The sequence below is a fragment of the Trematomus bernacchii genome, unplaced genomic scaffold (genome assembly GCF_902827165.1).
Source record: "Trematomus bernacchii unplaced genomic scaffold, fTreBer1.1, whole genome shotgun sequence".
Lineage (NCBI taxonomy): Eukaryota > Metazoa > Chordata > Actinopteri > Perciformes > Nototheniidae > Trematomus > Trematomus bernacchii.
Window position 1 is genome coordinate 7501 of NW_022987490.1, and position 13870 is coordinate 21370.

Consider the following 13870-nt stretch of genomic DNA (forward strand, 5'->3'; position numbering starts at 1 on the left):
GAGGGACAGATGAAGCAGCTCTGACTCGTTAAGTGTCTCCTCTGAGGGACAGATGAAGCAGCTCTGACTCGTTAAGTGTCTCCTCTGAGGGACAGATGAAGGAGCTCTGACTCGTTAAGTGTGTCCTCTGAGGGACAGATGAAGGAGCTCTGACTGGTTAAGTGTCTCCTCTGAGGGACAGATGAAGGAGCTCTGACTCGTTAAGTGTCTCCTCTGAGGGACAGATGAAGGAGCTCTGACTCGTTAAGTGTCTCCTCTGAGGGACAGATGAAGGAGCTCTGACTCGTTAAGTGTCCTCTCTGAGGGACAGATGAAGGAGCTCTGACTCGTTAAGTGTCTCCTCTGAGGGACAGATGAAGGAGCTCTGACTCGTTAAGTGTCTCCTCTGAGGGACAGATGAAGGAGCTCTGACTCGTTAAGTGTCTCCTCTGAGGGACAGATGAAGGAGCTCTGACTCGTTAAGTGTCTCCTCTGAGGGACAGATGAAGGAGCTCTGACTCGTTAAGTGTCTCCTCTGAGGGACAGATGAAGGAGCTCTGACTCGTTAAGTGTCTCCTCTGAGGGACAGATGAAGGAGCTCTGACTCGTTAAGTGTGTCTTTACCTTGAGCTGCAGGGCGGGCTGCGCAGCCGCTCTGAAGGGCAGCGACTGCCAGTACGTCTGCTCCGTCTGCTTCCACATCACCACGTAGAAGCTGGACGAGTCCTGGTACCCGAAGACGAAGCCGGCGTAGTCGTCGTCCGTCACCGTGTTCACGTGGAACGTTCCCTCGAAGTCCACGCCGTTAAAGGCAGTGTAGCCTGCAGAGAGAGGGGGGGGGGGGTCAGGGGGGGCTCTGACTCTGAGGGAATATTATTATATATTAAAGTCACGCACCCACAGCGAGGCCCGGGTCACTGTTCATCGTCTGGACGATCTCCATCCCCTGAGGACAGAACCACAGATTAGGATCTGAGGCTATAAAGGAACTACAGCACGGTCACATGACTTCACGTCACCACCGCTAAGCTAAAGGTGGCTAATGTTGGGCTATAAAGGAACTACAGCACGGTCACATGACTTCACGTCACCACCGCTAAGCTAAAGGTGGCTAATGTTGGGCTATAAAGGAACTACAGCACGGTCACATGACTTCACGTCACCACCGCTAAGCTAAAGGTGGCTAATGTTGGGCTATAAAGGAATTACAGCACGGTCACATGACTTCACGTGACCACCGCTAAGCTAAAGGTGGCTAATGTTGGGCTATAAAGGAACTACAGCACGGTCACATGACTTCACGTCACCACCGCTAAGCTAAAGGTGGCTAATGTTAGGCTATAAAGGAATTACAGCACGGTCACATGACTTCACGTCACCACCGCTAAGCTAAAGGTGGCTAATGTTGGGCTATAAAGGAACTACAGCACGGTCACATGACTTCACGTCACCACCGCTAAGCTAAAGGTGGCTAATGTTGGGCTATAAAGGAACTACAGCACGGTCACATGACTTCACGTCACCACCGCTAAGCTAAAGGTGGCTAATGTTGGGCTATAAAGGAACTACAGTACGGTCACATGACTTCAGGTCACCACCGCTAAGCTAAAGGCGGCTAATGTTGGGCTATAAAGGAATTACAGCACGGTCACATGACTTCACGTCACCACCGCTAAGCTAAAGGTGGCTAATGTTGGGCTATAAAGGAACTACAGTACGGTCACATGACTTCACGTCACCACCGCTAAGCTAAAGGTGGCTAATGTTGGGCTATAAAGGAATTACAGCACGGTCACATGACTTCAGGTCACCACCGCTAAGCTAAAGGCGGCTAATGTTGGGCTATAAAGGAACTACAGCACGGTCACATGACTTCACGTCACCACCGCTAAGCTAAAGGAGGCTAATGTTGGGCTATAAAGGAACTACAGTACGGTCACATGACTTCAGGTCACCACCGCTAAGCTAAAGGCGGCTAATGTTGGGCTATAAAGGAATTACAGCACGGTCACATGACTTCAGGTCACCACCGCTAAGCTAAAGGCGGCTAATGTTGGGCTATAAAGGAACTACAGCACGGTCACATGACTTCACGTCACCACCGCTAAGCTAAAGGCGGCTAATGTTGGGCTATAAAGGAATTACAGCACGGTCACATGACTTCACGTCACCACCGCTAAGCTAAAGGTGGCTAATGTTGGGCTATAAAGGAACTACAGCACGGTCACATGACTTCACGTCACCACCGCTAAGCTAAAGGTGGCTAATGTTGGGCTATAAAGGAATTACAGCACGGTCACATGACTTCACGTCACCACCGCTAAGCTAAAGGCGGCTAATGTTGGGCTATAAAGGAATTACAGCACGGTCACATGACTTCACGTCACCACCGCTAAGCTAAAGGAGGCTAATGTTGGGCTATAAAGGAATTACAGCACGGTCACATGACTTCACGTCACCACCGCTAAGCTAAAGGTGGCTAATGTTGGGCTATAAAGGAACTACAGCACGGTCACATGACTTCACGTCACCACCGCTAAGCTAAAGGTGGCTAATGTTGGGCTATAAAGGAACTATAGCACGGTCACATGACTTCACGTCACCACCGCTAAGCTAAAGGTGGCTAATGTTGGGCTATAAAGGAACTACAGCACGGTCACATGACTTCACGTCACCACCGCTAAGCTAAAGGTGGCTAATGTTGGGCTATAAAGGAACTACAGCACGGTCACATGACTTCACATCACCACCGCTAAGCTAAAGGAGGCTAATGTTGGGCTATAAAGGAACTACAGCACGGTCACATGACTTCACGTCACCACCGCTAAGCTAAAGGTGGCTAATGTTGGGCTATAAAGGAACTACAGCACGGTCACATGACTTCACATCACCACCGCTAAGCTAAAGGAGGCTAATGTTGGGCTATAAAGGAACTACAGCACGGTCACATGACTTCACGTCACCACCGCTAAGCTAAAGGTGGCTAATGTTGGGCTATAAAGGAACTACAGCACGGTCACATGACTTCACGTCACCACCGCTAAGCTAAAGGAGGCTAATGTTGGGCTATAAAGGAACTACAGCACGGTCACATGACTTCACGTCACCACCGCTAAGCTAAAGGTGGCTAATGTTGGGCTATAAAGGAACTACAGCACGGTCACATGACTTCACGTCACCACTGCTAAGCTAAAGGTGGCTAATGTTGGGCTATAAAGGAACTACAGCACGGTCACATGACTTCACGTCACCACCGCTAAGCTAAAGGTGGCTAATGTTGGGCTATAAAGGAACTACAGCACGGTCACATGACTTCACGTCACCACCGCTAAGCTAAAGGAGGCTAATGTTGGGCTATAAAGGAACTACAGCACGGTCACATGACTTCACGTCACCACCGCTAAGCTAAAGGTGGCTAATGTTGGGCTATAAAGGAACTACAGCACGGTCACATGACTTCACGTCACCACCGCTAAGCTAAAGGTGGCTAATGTTGGGCTATAAAGGAACTACAGCACGGTCACATGACTTCACGTCACCACCGCTAAGCTAAAGGTGGCTAATGTTGGGCTATAAAGGAACTACAGCACGGTCACATGACTTCACGTCACCACTGCTAAGCTAAAGGTGGCTAATGTTGGGCTATAAAGGAACTACAGCACGGTCACATGACTTCACGTCACCACCGCTAAGCTAAAGGTGGCTAATGTTGGGTTATAAAGGAACTACAGCACGGTCACATGACTTCACGTCACCACCGCTAAGCTAAAGGTGGCTAATGTTGGGCTATAAAGGAACTACAGCACGGTCACATGACTTCACGTCACCACCGCTAAGCTAAAAGTGGCTAATGTTGGGCTATAAAGGAACTACAGCACGGTCACATGACTTCACGTCACCACCGCTAAGCTAAAGGAGGCTAATGTTGGGCTATAAAGGAACTACAGCACGGTCACATGACTTCACGTCACCACCGCTAAGCTAAAGGAGGCTAATGTTGGGCTATAAAGGAACTACAGCACGGTCACATGACTTCACGTCACCACCGCTAAGCTAAAGGTGGCTAATGTTGGGCTATAAAGGAACTACAGCACGGTCACATGACTTCACGTCACCACTGCTAAGCTAAAGGTGGCTAATGTTGGGCTATAAAGGAACTACAGCACGGTCACATGACTTCACGTCACCACCGCTAAGCTAAAGGTGGCTAATGTTGGGCTATAAAGGAACTACAGCACGGTCACATGACTTCACGTCACCACCGCTAAGCTAAAGGTGGCTAATGTTGGGCTATAAAGGAACTACAGCACGGTCACATGACTTCACATCACCACCGCTAAGCTAAAGGAGGCTAATGTTGGGCTATAAAGGAACTACAGCACGGTCACATGACTTCACGTCACCACCGCTAAGCTAAAGGTGGCTAATGTTGGGCTATAAAGGAACTACAGCACGGTCACATGACTTCACGTCACCACCGCTAAGCTAAAGGAGGCTAATGTTGGGCTATAAAGGAACTACAGCACGGTCACATGACTTCACGTCACCACCGCTAAGCTAAAGGAGGCTAATGTTGGGCTATAAAGGAACTACAGCACGGTCACATGACTTCACGTCACCACCGCTAAGCTAAAGGTGGCTAATGTTGGGCTATAAAGGAACTACAGCACGGTCACATGACTTCACGTCACCACCGCTAAGCTAAAGGTGGCTAATGTTGGGCTATAAAGGAACTACAGCACGGTCACATGACTTCACGTCACCACCGCTAAGCTAAAGGTGGCTAATGTTGGGCTATAAAGGAACTACAGCACGGTCACATGACTTCACGTCACCACCGCTAAGCTAAAGGTGGCTAATGTTGGGCTATAAAGGAATTACAGCACGGTCACATGACTTCACGTCACCACCGCTAAGCTAAAGGTGGCTAATGTTGGGCTATAAAGGAATTACAGCACGGTCACATGACTTCACGTCACCACCGCTAAGCTAAAGGTGGCTAATGTTGGGCTATAAAGGAACTACAGCACGGTCACATGACTTCACGTCACCACCGCTAAGCTAAAGGTGGCTAATGTTGGGCTATAAAGGAACTACAGTACGGTCACATGACTTCAGGTCACCACCGCTAAGCTAAAGGCGGCTAATGTTGGGCTATAAAGGAATTACAGCACGGTCACATGACTTCACGTCACCACCGCTAAGCTAAAGGTGGCTAATGTTGGGCTATAAAGGAACTACAGTACGGTCACATGACTTCACGTCACCACCGCTAAGCTAAAGGTGGCTAATGTTGGGCTATAAAGGAATTACAGCACGGTCACATGACTTCAGGTCACCACCGCTAAGCTAAAGGCGGCTAATGTTGGGCTATAAAGGAACTACAGCACGGTCACATGACTTCACGTCACCACCGCTAAGCTAAAGGAGGCTAATGTTGGGCTATAAAGGAACTACAGTACGGTCACATGACTTCAGGTCACCACCGCTAAGCTAAAGGCGGCTAATGTTGGGCTATAAAGGAATTACAGCACGGTCACATGACTTCACGTCACCACCGCTAAGCTAAAGGCGGCTAATGTTGGGCTATAAAGGAACTACAGCACGGTCACATGACTTCACGTCACCACCGCTAAGCTAAAGGCGGCTAATGTTGGGCTATAAAGGAATTACAGCACGGTCACATGACTTCACGTCACCACCGCTAAGCTAAAGGTGGCTAATGTTGGGCTATAAAGGAACTACAGCACGGTCACATGACTTCACGTCACCACCGCTAAGCTAAAGGTGGCTAATGTTGGGCTATAAAGGAATTACAGCACGGTCACATGACTTCACGTCACCACCGCTAAGCTAAAGGCGGCTAATGTTGGGCTATAAAGGAATTACAGCACGGTCACATGACTTCACGTCACCACCGCTAAGCTAAAGGAGGCTAATGTTGGGCTATAAAGGAATTACAGCACGGTCACATGACTTCACGTCACCACCGCTAAGCTAAAGGAGGCTAATGTTGGGCTATAAAGGAATTACAGCACGGTCACATGACTTCACGTCACCACCGCTAAGCTAAAGGTGGCTAATGTTGGGCTATAAAGGAACTACAGCACGGTCACATGACTTCACGTCACCACCGCTAAGCTAAAGGTGGCTAATGTTGGGCTATAAAGGAACTACAGCACGGTCACATGACTTCACATCACCACCGCTAAGCTAAAGGAGGCTAATGTTGGGCTATAAAGGAACTACAGCACGGTCACATGACTTCACGTCACCACCGCTAAGCTAAAGGTGGCTAATGTTGGGCTATAAAGGAACTACAGCACGGTCACATGACTTCACATCACCACCGCTAAGCTAAAGGAGGCTAATGTTGGGCTATAAAGGAACTACAGCACGGTCACATGACTTCACGTCACCACCGCTAAGCTAAAGGTGGCTAATGTTGGGCTATAAAGGAACTACAGCACGGTCACATGACTTCACGTCACCACCGCTAAGCTAAAGGAGGCTAATGTTGGGCTATAAAGGAACTACAGCACGGTCACATGACTTCACGTCACCACCGCTAAGCTAAAGGTGGCTAATGTTGGGCTATAAAGGAACTACAGCACGGTCACATGACTTCACGTCACCACTGCTAAGCTAAAGGTGGCTAATGTTGGGCTATAAAGGAACTACAGCACGGTCACATGACTTCACGTCACCACCGCTAAGCTAAAGGTGGCTAATGTTGGGCTATAAAGGAACTACAGCACGGTCACATGACTTCACGTCACCACCGCTAAGCTAAAGGAGGCTAATGTTGGGCTATAAAGGAACTACAGCACGGTCACATGACTTCACGTCACCACCGCTAAGCTAAAGGTGGCTAATGTTGGGCTATAAAGGAACTACAGCACGGTCACATGACTTCACGTCACCACTGCTAAGCTAAAGGTGGCTAATGTTGGGCTATAAAGGAACTACAGCACGGTCACATGACTTCACGTCACCACCGCTAAGCTAAAGGTGGCTAATGTTGGGTTATAAAGGAACTACAGCACGGTCACATGACTTCACGTCACCACCGCTAAGCTAAAGGTGGCTAATGTTGGGCTATAAAGGAACTACAGCACGGTCACATGACTTCACGTCACCACCGCTAAGCTAAAGGTGGCTAATGTTGGGCTATAAAGGAACTACAGCACGGTCACATGACTTCACGTCACCATCGCTAAGCTAAAGGAGGCTAATGTTGGGCTATAAAGGAACTACAGCACGGTCACATGACTTCACGTCACCACCGCTAAGCTAAAGGCGGCTAATGTTGGGCTATAAAGGAACTACAGCACGGTCACATGACTTCACGTCACCACCGCTAAGCTAAAGGTGGCTAATGTTGGGCTATAAAGGAACTACAGCACGGTCACATGACTTCACGTCACCACCGCTAAGCTAAAGGTGGCTAATGTTGGGCTATAAAGGAACTACAGCACGGTCACATGACTTCACGTCACCACCGCTAAGCTAAAGGTGGCTAATGTTGGGCTATAAAGGAACTACAGCACGGTCACATGACTTCACGTCACCACCGCTAAGCTAAAGGTGGCTAATGTTGGGCTATAAAGGAACTACAGCACGGTCACATGACTTCACATCACCACCGCTAAGCTAAAGGAGGCTAATGTTGGGCTATAAAGGAACTACAGCACGGTCACATGACTTCACGTCACCACCGCTAAGCTAAAGGTGGCTAATGTTGGGCTATAAAGGAACTACAGCACGGTCACATGACTTCACGTCACCACCGCTAAGCTAAAGGAGGCTAATGTTGGGCTATAAAGGAACTACAGCACGGTCACATGACTTCACGTCACCACCGCTAAGCTAAAGGAGGCTAATGTTGGGCTATAAAGGAACTACAGCACGGTCACATGACTTCACGTCACCACCGCTAAGCTAAAGGTGGCTAATGTTGGGCTATAAAGGAACTACAGCACGGTCACATGACTTCACGTCACCACTGCTAAGCTAAGGTGGCTAATGTTGGGCTATAAAGGAACTACAGCACGGTCACATGACTTCACGTCACCACCGCTAAGCTAAAGGTGGCTAATGTTGGGCTATAAAGGAACTACAGCACGGTCACATGACTTCACGTCACCACCGCTAAGCTAAAGGAGGCTAATGTTGGGCTATAAAGGAACTACAGCGCGGTCACATGACTTCACGTCACCACCGCTAAGCTAAAGGTGGCTAATGTTGGGCTATAAAGGAACTACAGCACGGTCACATGACTTCACGTCACCACTGCTAAGCTAAAGGTGGCTAATGTTGGGCTATAAAGGAACTACAGCACGGTCACATGACTTCACGTCACCACCGCTAAGCTAAAGGTGGCTAATGTTGGGCTATAAAGGAACTACAGCACGGTCACATGACTTCACGTCACCACCGCTAAGCTAAAGGTGGCTAATGTTGGGCTATAAAGGAACTACAGCACGGTCACATGACTTCACGTCACCACTGCTAAGCTAAAGGTGGCTAATGTTGGGCTATAAAGGAACTACAGCACGGTCACATGACTTCACGTCACCACCGCTAAGCTAAAGGTGGCTAATGTTGGGTTATAAAGGAACTACAGCACGGTCACATGACTTCACGTCACCACCGCTAAGCTAAAGGTGGCTAATGTTGGGCTATAAAGGAACTACAGCACGGTCACATGACTTCACGTCACCACCGCTAAGCTAAAGGAGGCTAATGTTGGGCTATAAAGGAACTACAGCACGGTCACATGACTTCACGTCACCACCGCTAAGCTAAAGGAGGCTAATGTTGGGCTATAAAGGAACTACAGCACGGTCACATGACTTCACGTCACCACCGCTAAGCTAAAGGTGGCTAATGTTGGGCTATAAAGGAACTACAGCACGGTCACATGACTTCACGTCACCACCGCTAAGCTACAGGTGGCTAATGTTGGGCTATAAAGGAACTACAGCACGGTCACATGACTTCACGTCACCACCGCTAAGCTAAAGGTGGCTAATGTTGGGCTATAAAGGAACTACAGCACGGTCACATGACTTCACGTCACCACTGCTAAGCTAAAGGTGGCTAATGTTGGGCTATAAAGGAACTACAGCACGGTCACATGACTTCACGTTATCACCGCTAAGCTAAAGGAGGCTAACGTTGGGCTATAAAGGAACTACAGCACGGTCACATGACTTCACGTCACCACCGCTAAGCTAAAGGTGGCTAATGTTGGGTTATAAAGGAACTACAGCACGGTCACATGACTTCACGTCACCACCGCTAAGCTAAAGGTGGCTAATGTTGGGCTATAAAGGAACTACAGCACGGTCACATGACTTCACGTCACCACCGCTAAGCTAAAGGAGGCTAATGTTGGGCTATAAAGGAACTACAGCACGGTCACATGACTTCACGTCACCACCGCTAAGCTAAAGGAGGCTAATGTTGGGCTATAAAGGAACTACAGCACGGTCACATGACTTCACGTCACCACCGCTAAGCTAAAGGAGGCTAATGTTGGGCTATAAAGGAACTACAGCACGGTCACATGACTTCACGTCACCACCGCTAAGCTAAAGGTGGCTAATGTTGGGCTATAAAGGAACTACAGCACGGTCAGTGAGTGTGTTTTAACCAGACACTCAACACTCACCTGGTTGAGCACCACCCAGGTGGGGTCGATCTGGGCGTCGCCCTCGGGGTCCAGGATCACCGTCTGATAGGCTCTGAAGTCGGTCAGCGTGACCTCAGCGCTCTCAGGACAAGCGTCCACCAGGTCCAGCACCGAGTCGTTATCGAAGTCGTCCTCACACACATCCCCCACCCCGTTCACTGAGGGGAGACAGGTGAGTTACTGAGGTGTGAATACACTCACAGGGTTCCTGCAGGTTTCACCAACTCAAATGTAAGACTTTTTAAGACCTTTTTAAGACCACTTTGAATAGAATTTAAGACCTATTTCACGGCAAGAAAGTATGAAGGAAAATTGCTATGAAAGAAGAAATACGTCCCATAATTATTTACAAAGTAATTGTACAGGTTACTTTGCAGCCCGGACATTTCCCCCAAAACACATTTAGACGATCGCAACACAGAAGTACCTTTCAAATCCCATCATTTTTAAGACCTTCTAAATCATATTTAAGACCTTTCTTAATTTTTTTGTCATATTTAAGACCTTTTTAAGGCCTTAAATTCAGATTATCAAATTTAAGACTTTTTAAGACTTTTTAAGACCCCGCGGGAACCCTGCACTCAGGTATACACTAACAGAGAACAAGCCTAACGCTGCTCCAATGATGGAATACCTCAAACCTAGAATGAATTAAAAAAGAACACATTAATTCATCTAAGAAATAATGTGCCTCTCATTATGTTCATTTTTTAATCTTCAAACAAGAAGACTACAGCTCCCATGATGCAATGCTGCTTCCCCGCACACAGTTGTTTCAGTGTGGGAAGCCACCGACTGTGTGAATGTGTGTGTGCATGTGTGTGCATGTGAATGTTTGTGTGATGTGTGTGAATGTGTGTGTGTGTGTGTGAATGTGTGTGTATGTGAATGTTTGTGTGATGTGTGTGATGTGTGTGCATGTGTGTGATGTGTGTGCATGTGTGTGCATGTGAATGTTTGTGTGATGTGTGTGATGTGTGTGATGTGTGTACATGTGTTGTGCATGTGAATGTTTGGTGTGATGTGGTGTGATGTGTTGTGATTTGTGTGATGTGTGTGCATTGTGTTGGCATGTGAATGTTTGTGTGATGGTGTGTGGCTGTGTGTGATGTGTGTGCATGTGGTGTGCATGTGGGTGCATGTTGTGCAATGTGTGTGCGGTGTGTGATGGTGTGGTGATGTGTGGTGAATGTGGTGTATGTTGTGTGCATAGTGAATTGTGTGTGATGTGCTGTGAGGTGTGGCATGTGTGTGAAAAATGTGTGTGATGTGTGTGCATGTGTTGAATGTTATTTGGTGTTGATGTGTGTGATGTGTGGTGCATGTGGTGTGATTGTGTGGCATGTGGTGTGGCATGTGTAGGTGCATGTGTTGAATGGTGTGTGATGTGTGTGATGTGTGTGCATGTGTGTGCATGTGAATGTTTGTGTGATGTGTGTGATGTGTGTGCATGTGTGTGATGTGTGTGTATGTGTGTGCATGTGTGTGCAGGTGTGTGATGTGTGATGTGTGATGTGTGTGCATGTGTGTGCATGTGAATGTTTGTGTGATGTGTGTGATGTGTGTGATGTGTGTGCATGTGTGTGATGTGTGTGCATGTGTGTGCATGTGTGTGATGTGTGTGCATGTGTGTGCATGTGTGTGATGTGTGTGATGTGTGTGATGTTTGATGTGTGTGATGTGTGTATGTGTGTGATGTGTGTGATGTGTGTGATGTGTGTGCATGTGTGTGATGTGTGTGCATGTGTGTGATGTGTGTGCATGTGTGTGGATGTGTGTGATGTGTGTGATGTGTGTGATGTGTGTGCATGTGTGTGATGTGTGCATGTGTGTGGATGTGTGTGATGTGTGTGATGTGTGTGATGTGTGATGTGTGTGCATGTGTGTGATGTGTGTGCATGTGTGTGGATGTGTGTGATGTGTGTGCATGTGTGTGCATGTGAATGTTTGTGTGATGTGTGTGATGTGTGTGATGTGTGTGATGTGTGTGATGTGTGTGATGTGTGTGATGTGTGTGCATGTGTGTGCATGTGAATGTTTGTGTGATGTGTGTGATGTGTGTGATGTGTGTGCATGTGTGTGCATGTGAATGTTTGTGTGATGTGTGTGATGTGTGTGCATGTGTGTGATGTGTGTGATGTGTGTGATGTGTGTGATGTGTGTGCATGTGAATGTTGTGTGTGTGTGTGTGTGTGTGTGTGATGTGTGTGCATGTGAATGTTTGTGTGATGTGTGTGTGTTTGTGTGTGATGTGTGTGCATGTGAATGTTTGTGTGATGTGTGTGTGATGTGTGTGATGTGTGTGCATGTGAATGTTTGTGTGATGTGTGTGAGAGCAGCTGTTACTGTCGGAGTCCTTCTGGTTGGGGTTGACGATGAGTCGGCAGTTGTCGTAGTCGTCCAGGACGCCGTCGTTGTCGTCGTCGTGGTCGCAGGCGTCTCCGAGGCCGTCGTTATCCGAGTCCAGCTGAGAGCTGTTGGGCAGGTCGGGACAGTTGTCCCTGGTGTCCTGCAGCCCGTCCCCGTCCCTGCAGAGACACATAGATCCTCCTATTTATCACTTTACAATAGTTACCATTAACTCAGAGAGACAGGTCCTCCTATTTATGACCATATCATAAAAGATCCTCAAATGGAATACAGATCCCAGGTCAGATTAAAGAGTCCCTCCTCTGCTGATGTTCAGGTTCATAAAGTGCTTTAATGTTCAGAAAGCTCTTTATGTTCTCACCTGTGCTGCAGCACCTCTTCACCCTCTGTCTGAAACCAGAGCCTAGTCTGCTCTGATTGGTTAGCTGGCCGGCTCTGTTGTGATTGGTCAACATCCTTAGCCTATCACAGTGTGTGTGTGTGTGTGTGTGTGTGTGTGTGTGTGTGTGTGTGTGTGTGTACACGTACATGTCCTGGTTGGTGTCACACACGTCTCCCACCAGGTCGTTGTCGATGTCGGTCTGAAAGAGAAACATTGGGTGACCTCTGACCTTTAGTGCATAATAAAGGTGAATTCATCAGCCAGGTGTTCTTTAGGAGTCTCTAAAGCACTATGTGTACCTGTCTCACCTGTGTGTGTGTGTGTACCTGTCTCACCTGTGTGTGTCTACCTGTCTCACCTGTGTGTTTCTACCTGTCTCACCTGTGTGTGTGTGTGTGTGTGTGTGTGTGTGTACCTGTCTCACCTGTGTGTGTGTGTGTGTGTGTGTGTGTGTGTATGTACCTGTCTCACCTGTGTGTGTACCTGTCTCACCTGTGTGTGTCTACCTGTCTCACCTGTGTGTGTCTACCTGTCTCATCTGTGTGTGTACCTGTCTCACCTGTGTGTGTGTACCTGTCTCACCTGTGTATGTGTGTACCTGTCTCACCTGTGTGTGTACCTGTCTCACCTGTGTGTGTACCTGTCTCACCTGTGTGTGTGTACCTGTCTCACCTGTGTGTGTACCTGTCTCACCTGTGTGTGTACCTGTCTCACCTGTGTGTGTGTGTGTGTGTGTGTACCTGTCTCACCTGTGTGTGTACCTGTCTCACCTGTGTGTGTACCTGTCTCACCTGTGTGTGTGTACCTGTCTCACCTGTGTGTTTCTACCTGTCTCACCTGTGTGTGTATCTGTCTCACCTGTATGTGTGTACCTGTCTCACCTGTGTGTTTCTACCTGTCTCACCTGTGTGTGTGTACCTGTCTCACCTGTGTGTGTGTACCTGTCTCACCTGTGTGTGTACCTGTCTCACCTGTGTGTGTGTACCTGTCTCATCTGTGTGTGTACCTGTCTGACCTGTGTGTGTGTACCTGTCTCATCTGTGTGTGTACCTGTCTCACCTGTATGTCTACCTGTCTCATCTGTGTGTGTATCTGTCTCACCTGTATGTCTACCTGTCTCATCTGTGTGTGTATCTGTCTCACCTGTATGTGTGTGTACCTGTCTCACCTGTGTGTGTGTGTGTGTGTGTGTGTGTGTACCTGTCTCACCTGTGTGTGTACCTGTCTCACCTGTGTGTGTGTACCTGTCTCACCTGTGTGTGTCTACCTGTCTCACCTGTGTGTGTACCTGTCTCACCTGTGTGTTTCTACCTGTCTCACCTGTGTGTGTGTACCTGTCTCACCTGTGTGTCTACCTGTCTCATCTGTGTGTGTACCTGTCTCACCTGTGTGTGTGTACCTGTCTCACCTGTGTATGTGTGTACCTGTCTCACCTGTGTGGT

At 48.2% G+C, this 13870-nt stretch overlaps 1 protein-coding gene across 1 annotated transcript in view; it reads right to left on the reverse strand.

Moving 5' to 3' along the window:
- LOC117499053 (thrombospondin-3a-like) overlaps positions 1–12627 on the reverse strand; it is a gene marked incomplete at its 5' end in the record, with an annotated part of 16477 nt that extends 3850 nt beyond the window's left edge. Inside the window, 5 exon segments of the mRNA XM_034151310.1 lie at positions 604–800; positions 877–925; positions 9656–9834; positions 12023–12204; positions 12575–12627. Of these exon segments, the coding sequence (XP_034007201.1) occupies positions 604–800; positions 877–925; positions 9656–9834; positions 12023–12204; positions 12575–12627 (660 nt within the window).
- Between the last annotated feature and the right edge of the window lie 1243 nt (positions 12628–13870).